This window comes from Pteropus alecto, unplaced genomic scaffold (assembly GCF_000325575.1).
Source record: "Pteropus alecto unplaced genomic scaffold, ASM32557v1 scaffold191, whole genome shotgun sequence".
Classification (NCBI taxonomy): domain Eukaryota; kingdom Metazoa; phylum Chordata; class Mammalia; order Chiroptera; family Pteropodidae; genus Pteropus; species Pteropus alecto.
Window position 1 is genome coordinate 557,384 of NW_006434181.1, and position 19,638 is coordinate 577,021.

The window sequence follows — 19,638 nt, forward strand, 5'->3', positions numbered from 1 at the left end:
ATAAATTCAATTAGAGTGTTATAACTTTAGGATGCTAAATGTAATCTCTATGTTAACCACAAAGAAAATAGCTATAAGAATATACACAAAAGGAAATGAGGTAGCAATTTAAATATTTCACTGCAAAAATTGACTAAATACAAAAGAAGAGAGTAACACAGGAAATGAGAGACAAAAAAAAAAAGCTGTAAGATGTATAGAGCTATTTAAATAACACAATGACAGAAGAAAGTCCCCTATTAGTAATTTCTTAAATATGTATTGCTTAAGCTCTTCAATTAAAGTACAAAGATTGGCAGATTGGACAAAAACACATGATCCAACTGTATGCTGTCTACTAGAGGCTCACTTTAGGTCCAGAGACACAAAGAGATTCAAAGTGAAAGGATGGAAAAAGATATTCCATGCAAATAATAACCAAAAGAGAGCAAGGAATCTATATTAAGACAAAATAGACTTCAACTTTAAAAAGTTTATAAGAGCAAAAAGGACATAATATGTTAATGGAAGGTTCAACACAGCAAGAAGATATAAATGACTAGATCTAACAGACACAGAACAGTCTACTCAACAACAATAGCGTACACATTCTTTTCAAGTGCAGATGGGACATATTTCAGGATAGATCACGTATTAGGCCAAAAATTAAGTCTCAATAGATTTTAAAAGATAGATATCATACAAAGTGTCTTTTCTGACCACAACAGGATGAAGTTAGAAATCATTAACAGAAATAGGAAAATTCATGAATTTGTGGAAATTAGAAACACACTTAAACAACCAATGGATCAAAGAAGAAATCACAAGGGAAATTTAAAAATATGTAGAGATTACTGATAATAAAAATGTAATATACCAAATTTATGGAATGCAATAGAAATAGTGGGGAGGGGCATTTATAGCTATAAACTCTTACATTAAAAAACAAGAAAGATTTCAAATCAACAAACTAACTTTACAACTTAAAGGAACTATAGAAAGAACAAACTAAACCCAAGGGTAGCAGAAGGAAGTTAATAATAAAGATTAGAGCAGAGAGAAATGAAATAGAGAATAGAAAAATAATAGAGAAAATGAATGAAACCAAAGGTTGGTTCTTTGAAACGATCAACAAAATTGATGAACCATTAGCCAGATGGACTATGAATAAAAGAGAGAAGACTCAAATTACTAAAATAAAAAAATGAAAATGGGCATTACTGCTACTTCTACAGAAATATAAAGGATTATAAAAGAGTACTATGAACAATTGTATGCCAACAGCTGTACTTGGACAACCTAGATGAAATGGACAAACACCTAGAAACACAAAATCTACCAAGACTAAATCACAAAGAAATAGGCAATCTGAATAGATCTATAACTGTTAAGGAGATTTCATTAGTAATTAAAAATCTTACAAAAGCTCTGGACCTGATGACTTCACTCGTGATGACCTCATTCTAACATTTGAAGAAGAGCTAACAAACACCAATTCTTCTTAAACTTTTCCAAAAAAACTGAAAAGGAGGGAACATTTACTAACCATTCTATGAAGCCGTCATTACCTTGATACCAAAGCCAAAGATACTACATGAAAAGAAAACTACATATCTAAATCCCTTATGAATGATGTAAAAATCTTCAATAAAATCCTAGCAAATTTAATTCAGCAGCAAACTAAAGGGATTATAGACCACAATCAAGTGGGACTTATTCCTGAAATACAAAGATGGTTCAACATACAAAAATCGTTTAATGTAATACACCACATTAACAAAATGAAGGAGAGAAAAACCCCACGTGATCATCTTAATTGATGCAGAAAAAGCATTTGACAAAATTCAACACCCTTTCATGATAAAAATAAACTAGGAAGAGAAGAAAAATATCTCAACATAATTAAAGCCATACATGAAAAACCCACAGCAAACATCATATTCAGTGGTAAAAGACTGAAAGCTTTTCCTCTGAGATCAAGAACAAGACGAGGAAGCTCACTTTTCCCATTTTTATTCAACATAATACTGGAAGTACTAGCCAGAGCAATTAGACAAAAGGAAATAAAGACATCCAAATTGGAAAGGAAGAAGTAAAATCTTTTTGCAGATGGTATGATATTATATGTAGGAAACCCTAAATATTCCACACACACACAAAAAAACTATTAGAACTAATAAATGAATTCAGCAAAGTAACAAGATACAAAGTAAATATGCAAAAATTAGTTGCATTTCTATTCACAATGAACAATCTGAAAAGGAAATTACGAAAATAATTCCATGTACCATAACATCAAAAAGAATAAAATACTTAGGAATTAACCAACGAGGTGAAAGACATAACGAAAACCACAAAACAGTACTGAAAGAAATGAAAAAAGACAAATAAATGGAAACATCTCATATTCATAGATTGGAAGATTTAATATTGTTAAAATATCAGTACTACCCCAACCAATCTACAGGTTTAACATAATTCCCATCAAAATTCCAATCATGTTGTTTTACATAAGTAGAAAAATCCATCCTGAAATTCATATGGAGTCTCAAATTTCCCCAAATAGCCAACACATTCTTGAAAAAGATGAATAAAACTGGAGAATTCACACTACCTAATTTCAGTTCTTACTACAAAGCTACAAAACAGTGTGCTACTAGCATAAACAGAGACAGTGTAACAGAATACAGAGCCCAGAAATAAACCCTTGCATATATGGTCAAGTGAGTTTTGACAAGGGGGCCGAGACCATTCAGTGGGGAAGAACAGTCTTTCAACAAATGATACTGGGAAAACTGGATATCCACATGCAAAAGAATGAAGTTGGACCCCTATCTAACACCATATACAAAAGTTAGTGCAAAAGGATCAAAATACTAAATGTAAGACCTAAAATTATAAAACTCTCAGAAGAAAACAGGGCAAAAATTTCATGACATTGGATTTGGCAGTGGTTTGGATATGATACCAAAAGTGCAGGCAACAAAAGAAAAATAGACAAATTGGACTTAATGAAAATTAAATTTATGCATCAAAAGATAATATCAACGGAGAAAAAAAGGCAGTCCATGGAATGGGAGAAAACATTTATAAATTATATCTGATAATATCTAACTGATAATCAGACTACATAGAGAACACTTTAAAACTGAAGAACAAAAAGAGAATAAATTACCTGATTCAAAAATGGGAAGGACTTGGATAGAAATTTTTCTAAGGAATATATGCAAATGGTCAATAAGCACATGAAAAAAATGCCAACATCACTAATCATTAGGGAAATCCAAATCAAAACTATAATGAGATACCACCTCACACTCATTTGGATGACTGCTGCCAAAAACCAAAATAACTTGGTGGGGATGTGGAGAAATTGGAACTCTTGTGTGCTCTTGGTGGGAATGTAAAATGGTGCAACCGCTGTGGATAAGAGTATGAAGGTTCTTCAGAGAATTAAAAATAGAATTACCATTCAGCCATTCCACTTCTAGGAATTTACCCAAAAGAACTGAAAGCAGGGTCCTCAAGAAATATTTGTACACCCATATTCATAGTAGCATTATTCACAATAGCCAAGATGTGGAAGCAACATAGGTGTCCATTGATGATGGATGAATAGATAAGCAAAATGTGATCTTATTTAGCCTTACAAATGAAGGAAATTCTGACACATGCTACAACATGTATGAACCTAGAGAACATTTTGCTAAGTGAAGTAAGGCAGTCATAAAATGGCTAGATGATTCCATGTAACATGAGATACTTAGAGTAATCAAAATCATAGAGTAGAGTCATGGTCGCCAGGAGCTGAGGAGTGGGAAATTAGTGAGTTATTATTTAATGGGTATGGAGTTTCGGTTTTACAAGATGAGAAGAGCTATGATGATGGTGGTGATGGTTGCACAGTGTAAATATACTTAATACCACGGAACTGTACACATAAGTGTGGTTAAGATGGTAAATTTTATGATATGTGTATTTTGACACTATAAAATTTTTGAAAAAAATACATGGAGTTATTTAAAGAAGTTAATCCTTTTCCAGTTATCCTTAAATCTCTTCTATTATGTCCAGGAAATGTCTCATCTTGGTGCTATTGTGTCTTCTGCTTTTCTTTTCTAACCAGCATCAGAGCTTTCAGCAGAAAATAGTATCTAGAAGTTAAGAGACTTGTTTTGTATTCTTTGTGTTTATTTTTTTAGCCAAAGTAGTAGATTTTTTTTAAGGGAATTGTGATTGATTAATCAAAATCCCTTAAAGCAGAGAACCATAAAAAAATAACACATTGTTATCTTAAATATAATATTTTAACTTAAGACATATACATGCATATTTACTTAATAATATCAATAATATAAATTATTATGGGAGAACATAAAATGTTCTCAGCATTGTACCTTCCCTTCCACATGTTGACGGTTGGTCCAGCCTCATCTGGGGTATCTTGGCTTTGTGAACAGTTTTGCATATTGAATTTGGGTCTATCTCCTTCTTGCTGTTCTTTTGAGGCATGTAGGATTTCTGCATCATCTATAATTTCAATTTTACACAAATTAGAATGCATAATCCATAGGTTATCATTAATTCATTAGGTCCTAATTCACTAAAATAAACTTTATTCTGTATTTTCTTCTTGATCAGATATATATTTTTAAAGCTCTTGGGTTTGTTGCTTTGCCAGTAATAAAAAATTATAATTTGTGAGTTCTAGTTGTAACACCTTAGGCAGCTGCTGCCAGTATTTTGGCTTTTTTTCTATCTAGATGCAGCATGCCTTTTTTTTTTTTTCTTTTTTGCAGTTGTTCCTCTTGGTAGAATCTTGTAAGTTAAAATGGTTCATCTAGTATTTTAGAGGTGTTCCCCAAGTAAATTGCCTGGAGAAAACCTCAATAAATGACTTTAATTCTGTTGTGAAGTTTTGAGTAGCAGATAGCAGATAGCTTCTTTTTGCTCTGGTACTCACCAAAGGAACTCCATGAAATAGGGCAAAAGGGGATCGAGTAGAGCAACCACAAAGGTTTTTCCTTCTCTCCCTGTCCTGGTAGGTGGGGGCACTGAGCTCCATCTTCTTCTCTTCTTGTGTTTTGAAAGACCAGTGGTGACATCTGAATAGAGTAGTAATTGTCTCTGATGAGGGGTGGTGGTTATCTTTGGGATGTCCAGCATCATGGGAAAGACAGGTATGGAACAGGGCTTTGGGGACCAAAGAGAAGATCTTTGGGTTCCTTGCTTCTGCCATTTACTGTACATGTTACCCTTTAGCAATCATTTAACTTTTCCGTGTCTGAGTTTCCCCATATCTAAAATGACAATTTTACCCTTACATTATTACTATGGGATTAAATGGGGCGATGTCTATGAAAGCATTCAGCACAGTGCCGTTTGCATAGTGCTCAGCTGATGTTGGTGAATGGAGGAGTGATTCTGAGTAGGAGAGTAACAATTATTCTTCCTACTTCAGAGGGTTGTTTTATGGATCCAGTAAATTTATGTCTTTACATGGAAGTGATAGCAAACAGTAAAAATATTGAGTACTATAATTATATCTGTCATCCCCTTTATTTCATGGCTTTGAATACTAAAATTACCAGAGGGCAAGGGTTTCATTAATCTGTTTATAGGACTTAAATATGTTACATTCCCTAATATTTGAAGAGCAGCAACTTTCTAAATTCTCATGGATTTGAGAAGAGACACATACTCCTGCCTCTAAACCAGGCTGATGGAGCATTGTTCTCATTATATTCTCAAGGTGAACCCAGACTTGGCTTTTAATCACAGCGCCCCCACTCATGAGCTGTGTGACCTGGAACATGCTACAGAACCTAGCCAAGCTTAGGACTGTCTTCTGTAAAATGGGAAGAGAGTAATAACAGCCACCTCACAGAGTTGGGATGAGGATATAGGAGTGCAAAACCCCTAGCACAGGCACTGGTACTATAGGTAAATGACACCATCCTTTCCCCTCACTCCCACTGAGTTGGACACTAGACCATACACAAAGAGGCACACAAGAGCAGTTTTTAGAGTCAGCGGAGGGTAAGGATGGCACTTATCGGAGAAAGCAAAGTCCAGAACTAGAAGTGCTGCAGAAATGTCTCTTGAAAATACATTTAAAAAATAAATAGGTAGAAGATGTTCAGTGTTACATGGCTTATTAAGGAAATAAAAATTAAAAGGAGGTATGTCTAAAAAATAATGATATTTTGATGTATGTGCAGGGAAATAGGCATCTCAGATATCTATCATGGTAGTGAAAAGGGTAGCAGATCTTTTAATGTATGTTTTTTTCTTCTTTGAAATATTCATATACCATAAAATTCACCCTTTTAATGTATACAAAGTTACACAACCATCACCACTATTTTCAGAAACTCTGTACTCATTAAGCAATTACTCCCTATTCTTTGGAAGCATGAATTTGTTTTCTGTCTCAATGGACTTGCCTATTCTGGATATTTCATATAAATGGAATCACATAATACGTGACTTTCCATGTCTGGCTTCTTTTACATTTTCACTTAGCATGGATGGACACAAGCTACTACCATCTTTTGCCTTCTGTGAATAGTGCTGCTGTGCACATACATGTACATATATTTGAGTACTTGTTTTCCATTCTTTTGGATATATACTTAGGAAGTATCTGGGTCATGTGGTAATTCTGTTTTTCTTCATTTTTGAAGCATATTTTTGCTAAATATAGAATTCTTGGTTGCCTTTTTTTTTTCTTTTTGCACTGGGCAAGCTCCAAAGCAGGCCAAATAAAAATAACTTGGCAAAGTGAGGTCTTCCAGGGAACTTCCAAATAGGAAAAAATATGACAGTTCTTTGTGAGAGGGGCTTTGATGGAATTCAAACCAATTCTGCACTCGTTAGTGGCTGTCAGCCTGCTGGTTTCTACTCTGGTTGCAGATGCTGGTATTAAGGCTACAGTAGAGTTGAGGAGGGGTGAATGGGAATAAGACAAGTTAAAATGCCACAAAGCTCTCTTATTTGTACCGAGGTTTAGCTGTTTTTCTTAAATAAACATTCCATAGATTGCCTTTGGTTAATTTCTAGAATTCTATAGAAGTTTAATCTGGTAATTTTGCCAGTGTTCTTATTACTTTTATGGAAGAGAGGCTTTTTGAATGTCCTTACTCTACCATTTTGCTGATTTTTCAATATATGTTGAGTCTTATAAGTCTTTAGACTTATACTCTCTGAATTCATCCCAAAGTAAGGCAAAAAAATAAAAAGTCAGTCATGTCCATCAATATCTTTATCATAGTATTATTTTATATTAGTGAAAAACTTGAAATGTTCTAAATGAGTAACAGTATGGGGGAAAACATGTAAATTTTGGGTCACACTCTTACGTAGCTGTTAAATATGAAAACGGAGGCCTAGGGAGGTAGGAGTGTAACATAGAAGTTGTGAGCCTTGGTTCTAGGGTCAGATGGACTGGGTTGGAGTTTGGCTCTGAGATTTATAGTCAAGTACTTGGAGCAAATTAATCTGGCTTTCTAAGCCTCAGTTTCTCATGGTGACAATACCATAGTGATGTAAGGTTTCAGTGAAAGGGTCCAGGGTATATGCTTGGCTCAGCCAAGTGAGTTATCATCATTGTTGTTGCTATCATTCAACAGTAAATAAACTGGGATGTGAAATTGTATGTATACTATAACCAAAATATGAAAAACATAATGCATTATAAAAATATAATGCATTGAAAAACCAAGGTTGGAAGACAGCACACTGCAATGATGGGATTATGGGTCGTATACTTTTCTTTTTCCATTTTTTTTTTTTTAATGGAATAAATAAATCTCTTCTTAAAAAACAAGGGCTCTCTGGGAAGGTTCTGGGAGGAATGGCCTCCATAGGACTGGGATGGTGGAGATGTGCTCTCAGGTGCATCTTCAGGGACTTTTGGTTACCAGTATTTTCGGAGTCTCTGCAGGAGGGTGGGAGGTATACATTTATTGGCCTTCTTTAAGGGGTATATTGTTCGGAGTCCTGGGGCCCAGGGTTTACTGCTGCCTTCTCAGAGAGGGTTCTGAAAGTGGAGGTTAAAACCCAAGAGCACCTTTTTAAATTCTGTCATTCAATATAAGGCATTTCCCCTTGAGGCCTCCATTTTCTCATCTGCTAAGTAGAATAGGATGGCACTCTCTTTCTAGACACTTCTGAAAGGAGGAAAGGAGAGAACACCTGTTGTGCTTGGTGATCTGCCAGGTGCTTCACAGAGTTGCTCTGTGTCCATGCTGATGATCTCTCTAACTGTGGTGGGACTTGTTTTTCTGTTCTAGGTTCCGAGGTGCACCGATTATACCTGTGGCGGCCAAGCCCGGGGGACCAGAGGCCCCCGAAACAGAAGCTCCACAGGGCATCTCAGAGCTCATTGAGGTACTTGCAGCTTGAATCCTGTTTGGTCTCTGGCCCCAGCCCTGCTCAGGCAGGTTCCTTTGTGTTCTGCTCAGCCTGAGAGAGAAAGAGAGAGGCATCTCCAGCAAGAGGACTCTGAGGCGGTTCCTTTAAACCAATCCTACACACCTTAATGCATCCTCTCTCAGAAAGTTAAGCCCAAACACAACCAAAGGCTTCCACCTTTCTAACCCTTTCTTTTTCCTTTCTCTTGTCAAACACCTCCACTTGACAAAGTAGCTCCAGCCAGCCTGGAATTCTGGGGCCATGTCATTTGTCCAGTTCCTTCAGATTGTACCAGCCCCTCCAGTGTGTCCCACCTGGGCTGGGGGCCAGTGAGGCAGGGGTTAGGAGGTGGGCCTAGCAGCAGAGGCAGTGCTTCTATCAAAGCAGTGGAGGCTTCACCTTCGAAAGCTATGGGCCTGAGACCCAGGCCATTCCTCTAGGCTGGGTAGTAGTAGATGGAGGGTGCCCAGGACAGCTAGTGGGCAGGGTAGAGGTGGAGGGAATGGTGTAATACTTCTATGGAAATGGAAGTGAGACTGAGGACTGCAGTGTCCCTCTGCTAAGCACTTGGGGTAGCTCAGAGGGTTAGAGTGGTGAGGCGCATTGACTCTGGGGCTGGATGGCAGGTTGCAGTGCTGGCTCCACCACCTGCTCTCTCTGTGACCTTAGGCACATGACCTGCTCTCTCTTGCCTCAGTTCCCTCACTTATAAAGTAGGGAAGATAATAACACCACTCTCTTATGGAGTCAGTGTGAGGGTTAAATGAATTAATGTATATAATGTGCTCGGAACAGTGCTATATCAGAATTTACTATGATGGTGAGGTTGATTTTTCAATACCAGGCACTGTGCTAAGATCATTAACATTCACAGTGACCCTAGGAGGCTTAAATTATTTATCCCCATTTTACCAAGGAAGAGTCTGAAATTCAGAGAGGTTAAGTAACTTGCCCAAGGTCTCACTGTGAGTATGTGGTGAAGCTGGGATTCAGACTTGGGTCGGTTGCAGGATGAGCTTTGGGATCCACCTGCTTCTGGATCCACAGAGCCAAGATCAGGTGTGATGGTATGTGCTACCATTTCTGGAATTACCCAGTACTAATCTTGCTAACTTAGAAAAACTAATATTTAATGGGTAAGGCTTTTGGTTTTTTTTCATCAGCTCTAGGTATCACTGATTCAGGAACCTGGGACAGTTGTGTTTGTTAAAGCAAAATCCACAAAAATACTGCTGTGAAAGATGTTTGTATATTCCTTTAAGAAGCGTCTGCATAAATCTCAGGCCAAGCCTGTTTTGAATCTCTAGTCTTTTTCTAAAAGAATTATTATCACAAGAATGAATTTGGAACATTCACTAAGAAAATACTTTTTTGACAGCCTATTCCCTAGTGAAATTAGAAAGTAGCAAAATAAAAGGAATTATTTTCATTTGTTTAATGGTAATTAGCTTTGACACTATCCCCAAGCACATAGATGGCATGAGAAAAATGGGCCAATTGAGATTGAAGCATGAGGAAAGAGTCAACAGAGAATGAAAAGCAGAACCACAAACAGGGGCAGCACTAGCCCTTTGCAGATGTTAGATCATCCCTCTGTCTCTGCCGCGGGCTTGGAGAAGTGGCCTTCACCCTTCCTGCTCTGTCAAACACAGGCAGTTGCCTCTGGGAACATTCTTTTTCTCCTCAAATCCTTCAGTTTTCCTTCAGTCACTTGTCCTCTCAAGCAAGATGCCAACTGCTGGAGATACTTGGAAGTACTCACAGCCCTGGGAGGGGAGACAAATAAACAGATGATCACAATGGCATGTTAACTGTGGCGATGGTGGGTGGGGAATTCAGCCATACAAAAAGGGCAGCAAAGCCTTTCCAGAGGCAATATTCCCCACCTGCCTTCCTGGAAGAAGGATGAGTGAGGCTAGACAGGCTGGTGAACTTATGGGCCTGCCAGTGGCTGGTGCCTGGCGCAAAAGGGCAAGTGGTGGGAGGTTAGGCCTCAGCAGTACCTAGGGGCCAGATGATGATGAATCTTAGATTCTATAGATGTCAGGAGGCTTGGAAAGCATGTGAAGCCAGGGAGCAATGTAACCAAGGGTGTCCTATAGCAGGCTGCCTCTGCTGCAGTGTGGACAAGGGCTTGGAGGCCCAGCCTGTTCGAAGACTGTTGCAGTAATCCCAATGAGAGAGAATAGATGAGGCTTCTCCAAGTGCCCTTTTCCTTTGCACTGAGGGAAGGAACAGAGCATGGCAGAAGTTTAGAGTGCAGTTAGGGAATTATACATTTCTGATTTTCTGGGCTAGACTGCCTGGGCACCGTCCTACCCTCTGCTCTCCTCTGCCCTGCTCCATCCAGTCCTCTCCCAACAGAGTGTGGTACCAGCATCTCTTTTCTAGCTCCTGACATCCCAGATTTCCATCCCAATGAGAGACCCTTCGGGACCATTCCTCATGTCTGTGGACCACTGCTTCTCCATTAAAGGCCAGGGCACTGTGATGACAGGAACCATCCTCTCAGGCTCCATCAGCCTCGGTGACAACGTGGAGATTCCTGCTCTTAAGGTCAGTCTTACCTTGTCCTTTCTTTTTCCCTGTCAGGTGTTGAGGGAAGGGGATGGTCCCTTTGTCTCCAGCTGCTAAGCCTGCTGGGCCTGTTCCCTGGGACTGGCCAGCTGGCTCTGCTTTGCTTCTGCCCTTCCTGGATTCTAGAACTACCACTCCTCTAATTCTCATAACAATACCCATTTATCGGGTGTGCTGTGTTGAATCTCCCAAGTAGATATTCTTTATAGATAATGAAACTGAGGCTCCAGAAGTACGGTGGGGCTCCGGACCACTTGGTCAACAAGTGAGGTGTTGGGTGTGAACCCTCCTTCCTACAAGCTCCCTGGGTCAGGGTGGCAAGTATATGCGGACTGATTTCTGGGTACCTTTGGCTCAATCACAGAAATTTCAAATTAAACTCAATTAGAATCTTGTGTTGCTCAGTCATACAATCTGGAAGACATCTAGATGAGTTTCACACTCCTAGTGACCACTGGCAGATAGATGTCATCCCTTAGGAGACCTATGAAAAGGATGGCCTCTCCCCATCACTCCCACCTTCTGGTAACTTCTGGCCTGGCTTCAATTTAAAAGGTATCCAGTGGCCTTGATATTTCTTTTCTTCATTGGGCTTTCTTATGGTTTTAGTTTACTGGAAAAGAAAACTTATAGCCTCCCTGACCACTCTTCCCCTTCAAGGGGAATAAAGGATGGGGAACAAGGGCTAGTTAGAACTAGGAAGACCCTACCAGGAATTCAGGGTCCAGGGCAGTTCTCTCGTTCTCAGACAACCCCAGAGCACAGGGAAATACTGGCATGCACTTCAACCAGGGAGTACCAGTTGCTGGATGTACTCACAGTCCTGGAGAATGAATTCAGTTTGTGTGCTAACAGAGGATTCTTCCTGGAGGGCTGTATTGATGTGGATTCTAAGGTTATCTTGCTCACTATGTGTATTAGTCAAGGTCCTTCAGAGAAAGAGAACCAAAAGTATTTGTACATACATTTATACAGAGAGAGATATGTACTTTTAAGGAATTGGCTCATATAATTATGAGGCCTGGCAAGTCCCTCATAATCCGCAGGGTGGGCCAGCAAGATGGAAACCCAGGGAAGGGTTGCAATTTGAGTCAAAAGGCTGTCAGCTGGCAGAGTTTTCTCTTCCAGGGAAGTCAGTCTTTTTCTATTCAGGCCTTCAACTGATTAGATTGGGTTCAGCCTCACGATGGAGGGTCATCTGCTTTACTCAGTCTACCCATTTAAATGTTAATCTCATCTCAGAACGCCCTCACAGAAACATCCAGGATAATGCTTGACAAAATATCTGGATATAATGGCATAGCCAACTTGACACATAATATTTACCATCACACTAGGACAGGGAGGGCCAAGATCACAGTGTCTGTCCTAAGCAAGGGGAGGGCAAGGGAGCACCTGTACCTTGTGTTGGCCATTCCTGGTCTAGGGCAGCTGGAGAAGATATAGAAAAGGGGCATTTCAAGAGTGAGAGGAATGGGCTGGGCTTCCCCAGGTAAAGGAAATCTCAGGTTAAAATCTCCTCCTCCACTCATTTTATGGCAGTGTGACCGCCACTTCTTCCTGCAGGGCTAGGGGTATTAGGGAAGAGTCTCCTGACCAGGAAAGACCAACCAAAGAAAAGCTTCTTTTATAGGCCCAAGGCTGGCAAAGTTTGGAGGGTGAGGCCCTGCTCTTCTATGTCCTAGGACCTCCCCTGACACTGTGGGTCGTGATCCCCTCCTCTACTGGCTGTTGTGGATCCTTCTCTGAAGACCATTAGTCCCGGATAAAGACCACTTAAATCAAATCCATGTTATGCCAGGGACTAAAAGTGCAAATCTTAAAAAATAAAGCACAAAATTATGAAAGTAAACTAAACATATTTAACAAAATTAAGATTATAATAGTGACTGTGTGTTAATACTTAGCTAACAGAGACTGAATCAGATGTTAAATTTCTTTCCATTCTCTGTGCTCCCTGAGGCAGACCCTTTGCAGCCACCCTGATCTGGTATCCCCTCTGCCCTGGGAGAAGATATGTCTGCTGCCTGGGAGAGTAGCTGGGAGTAGGAAGGAGGTGTCAGAAGAGGGCTCTGTAGGAGACATACTTTGAATTGGGAGGTACTTGAGGCTCTAGAGAGAGGAAAAGGTATATGATGATAGGATCAGTGGCTACGATGATAGGATCAGTGGCTACAATGGTAGGACCAAGGGTATGGGGGAGGGCTGAGGCAGAGATAGTTGGCTACGTTAAGTAGATAAGGATGTTTGAGTTGGGGCATGTTCTGAGGTCTTTGGCTACTCTCCTTGTCCTTATAAAGATGAGACTTGCCTATCAGGATCCCAGTTACTAATCTAGTACTTGGGTATGTGGAAGGTGCTTGTCAAATATAATTTTAATACTCCTTTTGCTTTTGTGCACCTGTTGTCCTCCAGCCTACTTTTTAACCCTCTTGCTGTAGATGGCTATTTGATTTTCTGATTTACTAGTTAGGGAAACTAGACTTATAAGCAGTGAACTTGGATATTTGGTTGAGGAGTTTTCCAAGCAAAATGTGGAAGATGCAGCCTGATTTTCTTTTGCTGATTATAATAAACTTGAGAGGAAGGGAATGGATCAAAGAAGGAACTATTAGCAAAAAGGAACCAGCACTTGATGATTTAGGAGAGTCTCGGCCTGTCCAGATTCCAAAGGGTGCTACAGGTAGGAAATTCTCCTTGAGAATGCATGCTGTGGCGAAAGGCCAAGGGAAAGGCTAGACAGCCTTTGCTGAAAAGATGAGGTATGTGACTCATGGATTTAATCAAACATTTCAGCAGAAGCTAGGAAGAGAGGTGGGCTTATCCAGGAGGGATCTGGACATACATGACATACATGAGAGAGACCCACAAGCTTTTTGAGAATGTTATGGCACTAAAAACATTGCCAGCCTGGACTGAAAGGGACAGAGAACTGAGGAAATGGAATAAAGAAAAGCAGTTGGACTTGTGGGATTCCACATGCAGGAAATGAACTGATAGAGCTACTGAGCTACAAACATGCGTTATTCTTCGAGAAAAGGAAGAATGATTCCAAGGGTAGAGCTGTGGATGGTGTCAAGAGCAGGGGCCACTGGAGTCTTCATGGGTCTAGAGGGCAGAGGAACAAGCCACAGAGGGTCATTTTCAGGCCTGGAAATCTAATCGGATTTGCTCTGCTAAATTTGAAACTTGCTTGGGACTTCTGTGTTTTTTTTTTTCCTACACCTGCATTTATTTTTGTTTTATTTCTTTTTATTAGAGTTGACATTCAGTATTATTTTATATTAGTTTCAGGTGTACAGCATAGTAGTCGGACATTTATATAATTTACACAGTGATCCCTCCAGTAAGTCTAGTATCTACCTATCACCATACATAGTTATTACAATATTATTACTATATTCCTTATGCTTACTTTACATCCCTATGAATATTTTGTAAATACCAATTCGTACTTTTTAATCCCTTCACCTCTTTCACCCAATCCCCCAACCCCCTCCCATTTGTCAACCATCGGATTGTTCTCTATATTTGAGTCTGTTTCTATTTTGTTTGTTCATTTATTTTGTTCTTTAAATTCCATGTATAAGCAAGATCATATAGTACTTGCCTTTCTCTGTCTGATTTATTTCAGTTAGCATAATACTCTCTAAGTCCATCGTTGTTGTCGCAAATCGTAGAATTTCATTTTTTTATGGTTGAGTAATATACCATTGTGTAGATAGATATACCATACCTTCTTTATCCAGTAATCTATTGATGGACACTTAGGTTGCTTCCACATGTTGGCTATTGTAAATAATGCTGTGAAGAATATAAGGATGCATAAGGTAATTCTATTTTTAACATTTTGAGGAAACTCCATACAGTTTTTCATAATGGCCACACCAGTCTACAATCTCACCAACAGTGTACAAATGGTTCCCTTTTCTCTACATCCTTACCAGTACTTGTTGTTTATTGATTTATTGATGATAGCCATTCTGACCAGTGTGAAGTGATAATCTCATTGTGCTTTTAATTTGTGTTTCTCCAATGATTAGTGACTGAGCATCTTTTCATGTCTATGTGACTGAGCATCTCTATGTCCTCTTTGGAGAAATATCTATTCAGGTTCTGTGCCCAGTTTTTAATTGGATTTTATTTTATTTTTTTTGGTGTTGAGTTGTATGAGTTCTTTATAAATTTTAGATATTAACTCCTTATTGTATCTATTATTGGTGAATATTTTCTCCCAATCTGTAGGTTGTCTTTTCCTCTTATTGGTGGTTTCCTTTGCTATGCAAAAACTTTTCAATTTGATGTAGTCCCATTTATTGTTTCTTCTGTTTCCCTTACCTGAGGAATTATAGCAGAAAAAATATTACTAAGAGAAATGTCAAGGAGTTTACTGCCTATGTTTTCTTCTAGGAGTTTTATGGTTTCAGGTCTTACATTTAAGCCTTTAATCCATTTTGTGTTTATTCTTATATATGATGTAAAAAGGTTGTCTAGTTTAATATTTTTGCATGTATCTGTCCAATTTTCCCAACACCATTTATTGAATAGACTGTCTTTACCCCATTGTATATTCTTTATTAATCTATGATTCTTTGTCATAGATTAATCAACCATATAGGTGTGGGTTTATTTCTGAGCTCTCTATTCTGTTTCATTGATCTTTGTGTCTGTTTTTTATTCCAGGACCATGCCATTTTGATTACTTGTGGTATGTTTTGTAGTATAGTTTGTAGCCATGTAGTATGGTTTGATATCAGGTAGCACGAAGCCTCCAACTTTGTTCTTCTGTCTCAAGATTTTTGTGGCCATTGAGGGGGATTTTATGGTTTCAGATAAATTTTAGAATTATTTGTTCTAATTCTGTGAAAAATGCTATTGTATTTTGATAGGGATGGCATCACATCTGTGGATTGTTTTGGGTAGTATGGACATTTTAATGTTAATTCTTCGTATTCATGATCATGGTTTATGTTTCCATTTATTTGTATCTTCTTCATTTTCTTTCTTCAATGACTTATAATTTTCCTAGTACAGCTCTTTTACCTCCTTGATTAAATTTATTCCTAAGTATTTTATTTTTGATGCAATTGTAAATGGGATTGTTTTTTAATTTCTCTTTCTGATACTTCATTATGGGTATATAAAAATTCAACCAATTTCTGAATATTAATTTTGTATCCTGCTACCTTAACTGAATTTATTAACTAGTTTTAATAGTTTTTTGGTGGAGTCTTTAGGGTTCTCTCTGTATGGTATCATGTCATCTGCAAATAATGACAGTTTTACTTCTTCCTTTCCAATTTGGATGCCTTTTAATTTTTTTTCTTGTCTGATTGCTGTGGCTAGGACTTCCAATATTATGTGGAATAAAAGTGGTGAAAGTAGATATCCTCGTCTTGTTCCTGTTCTTAAGGAAAAGACTTTTAGCTTTTCCCTGTTAAGTATGATGTTAGCTGTGGGTTTGTCATATTTGACATTTATTATGTTGAGGTATGTGGTCTCTGTTCTCACTTTGCTGAGAATATTTATTATAAATGGATGCTGATTTTTTAAAATGCTTGTTCTACATCTATTGATATGATTATGTGATTTTTGTCCTTCATTTTGTTTATGTGGTGTATCACGTTATGTGGTGTATCATGATTTGTAGATATTAGACTAGCCTTGCAACCCAGGAATAAATCTCATTTGATCATGGGGTATGGATATTTTTAACATATTGCTGAATTTGGTTTACTAATATTTTGTTGAGGATTTTTGCATCAACGTTCATTAAGGATATTGTCCTACAGTTTTCTTTTTTGTAATATCTTTTTCTGGTTTTGGAATCAAGGAAATGTTGGCCTTGTAAAATGAATTTTTTGGAATACTTTGAGAATAATAGGTGTTGATTCTTCTTTGACTGGTAAAATTCCCCTGTGAAGCCATCTGGTCCAGGACTTTTTTTTGTTGAAAGATTTTTGATTACCGATTCAATTACCTTAGCAGTAATTAGTCAGTTCAGATAATTTGTTTCTTCTTGACTCAGTCTTGGAAAATTGTATGTTTCTAGAAATTTATCCATTTTGTCCAGATTGTCCAAATTGTCATAATATTTTCTCATAATCCTTTGTATTGTCAGTTGTCACTTTTCTACTTTCATTTCTGATTTTATTTATTTGGGTCCTCTCTCCTTTTTTCTTGATGAATCTGGTTAAAGGGTTATCAATTTTGTTTATCATTTTAAAGAATCAGTTCTTGGTTTCATTGATCTTTTGTATTGTTTTTTTAGACTCTATTTTGTTTAATTTCACTCTGATCCTTATTATCTTCTTCCTTCTACTCTGGGCTTTGTTTGCTCATCTTTTACTAATTCTTTTAGTAAGGTTAGGTTGTTTATTTGAGATTTTTCTTGTTTTGTGAGGTAGACCTATATTGTTAACACACATTCTGATTTGTTGGGAGGAGGGCTGAACACAGGAACAATGGTGGCTGTCTCTTTAGCCCTTGTCCTGAAGCCATACAACTGTTTCTCCCTGCACGTTTCTGGCACCTTCTGAGCCACTGTCCTTCCACCAGAGCCCAAGGTGAATGCCTGTGAGTGAGTGTGCCTGTGTGCCACCCGTTTAAGGGGACACTTGGATTTCCAGCAGCCTTTCATCTCACCCAGACAAATGGAATGCCAGCTAATTTTTACAGCCAGATGTTGTGGGGCCTCATCTTCCCTGCATTGGTGCTCCAGGCTGGGGAGCCTGGTGTGAGTCTGGGACCCTTCACTCTTCAATGGGGACTTCTGCAGCTGAGATATGCCTCCTGACTCTCAACTGCCACATGTGGGTGCAGAGCCAGCCTGTTTTATTTCTCTGCCCCTCCTACCAGTCTTGATTTGGCTTCTTCTTTATATCCTTAGGAATTATATTCAGCTGGTCTTCAGATGGTCCTCCACATTGATTTTTCTATAATTTAGTTGCAATTTTGATTGGTCATGGGAGGAGGCAAGCACAGCATTTATTCCTTCATCTTGATCAGAACTACTCTCCCTTTGCCTGTATTTTATAAGCAGATAATTTATTTTCTAGTTTCACAGGTCCACAGATGGAGAGGCATTTTGCACCAGGATGGATCATACCAGTATCACCCTGCCTAATTAGGTGACTTAGATGATGAGATTTTTGAGCTGATGATATTTGGATGAGATTTTGGATTTAGTGTTAATGCTATAATGGAGTAAGAATTTGGGGATGTTGGAGTGGGGATAAAAGTATTTTCCACATGGAAAATATGTTAAGTTTTGGGGACAAGGGTGTGAGCTATAGTGGGTTGAATTGTGGCCCACAAAAGATATGTTCACCCAGGACCTCAGAATATGACCTTATTTAGAATAAGAGTCTTTGCAGATATAATTAATATAAGGGTCTCAGGATGGGGCCATCTTGATTAGGGTGGGCTTTTTATCCAGTTACGAGTGTCCAATGACCCAGATTCACAGAGCGAAGGGCATATGAAGCTGGAGGCTGAGACTGGAGTTATGCAGCCCCAAGCCAAGGAATGCCAGAGGTTGCCTGCAGCCACCAGGAGCTAGGAGAGAGGTGTGTAAGGGATTCTCAGAGACTCCAGAGGGAACCAACCCTATTGACATATTGATTTGGGACTTCTAGACGCCAAAAGTGTGAGAGAGTAAGCTTCTGTTGCTTTAAGCTACCAAGTTTTTGGTAATTTGGTAATTCAGTATAGTGGGAAACTAATGCAGTGGATGGAACGTTCTGAAGTCCAAAGAAGCCTTAAGTCCTTTATAATCTTGGGCACATCGGTGACCTCCTCTGAGCTTTGACTTTTCCATGAAGAATTTCAACCCCTGGCTCACCTTCAAGAGTTGCTGTGAGGGTAACATGAGATGATTGCACATTAGCATTAAAAGGTTTCACAGGTTAATGGTAGAATGTAGCATACTGATGGCCAGCTCTGCTCATTCCTTCCTTTCCTATAGGTGATTTCTATCCAATAGGTGAGAACACCTAGGCTCAGAGGGGTTAAGTATCTAGACATCACCAGTGTTTGAAGTCATTTATCCGGCTACAAAGACCAGGTTTGGTCCACTGTACCTGCAGCCCCTGGACTTCCCAAAGAGAACTTAGGGTCAATGGTGTCTCCTCTCCTTCTGGGCAAGGACCCTCCAACTTCCCAAGCAGCTTTGTAAGTGAGCTGCTGTACCTTTTTGAGGCCTCTCCCTGGTCATGGAGCTCTCGAAGTTTAGAGTTCTTGACCTCCTCTCACCTGCCCTCCACTAACCGTGATTGGCGGCCAGTGCTTCTTGGGCACTGGGGACCTTGCAGGGCGGGGCTTTAAACTAGATGGCCCTCCTCCCACACCCAGTGACATCCCTGTCATATTTCATGAATCAACTCGGACACGTCTGTCTGCTTGAACTTCCTCAGAGGCAGGGCACAGCCATTCCAAATAAATAGTCACGTTCCCCTCCTAGCCAGGGCTGGCCCTCCAGAGCTTGTCATATCCTGGCCCCTATTGCTGCTGCCCATGTTTGTTCCTAGCTGGGGTCTATTAGCTGATCGAGGGAATGCTAGGGAACAGGGAATGAAGGAGAAAAAACAAATCCCATTTAGATCCCAGAGTTTTGTAAATGCCAGACATTCTGAGATTTGCCAGCTTCTCCTCATCTATTTTTTTTTT

General features: G+C 39.1%; 1 protein-coding gene across 2 annotated transcripts in view; it reads left to right on the top strand.

Annotated features, from left to right (window-relative positions):
* EEFSEC (eukaryotic elongation factor, selenocysteine-tRNA specific) overlaps nt 1-19,638 on the top strand; it is a 241,187-nt gene that overhangs the window by 97,917 nt on the left and 123,632 nt on the right. For both annotated transcript variants that reach the window (XM_015587143.2, XM_015587145.2), the window contains exons 3-4: nt 8,274-8,370; nt 10,786-10,950. In XM_015587143.2, the coding sequence (XP_015442629.1) occupies nt 8,274-8,370; nt 10,786-10,950 (262 nt within the window). The remainder of the gene's footprint in view (nt 1-8,273; nt 8,371-10,785; nt 10,951-19,638) is intronic.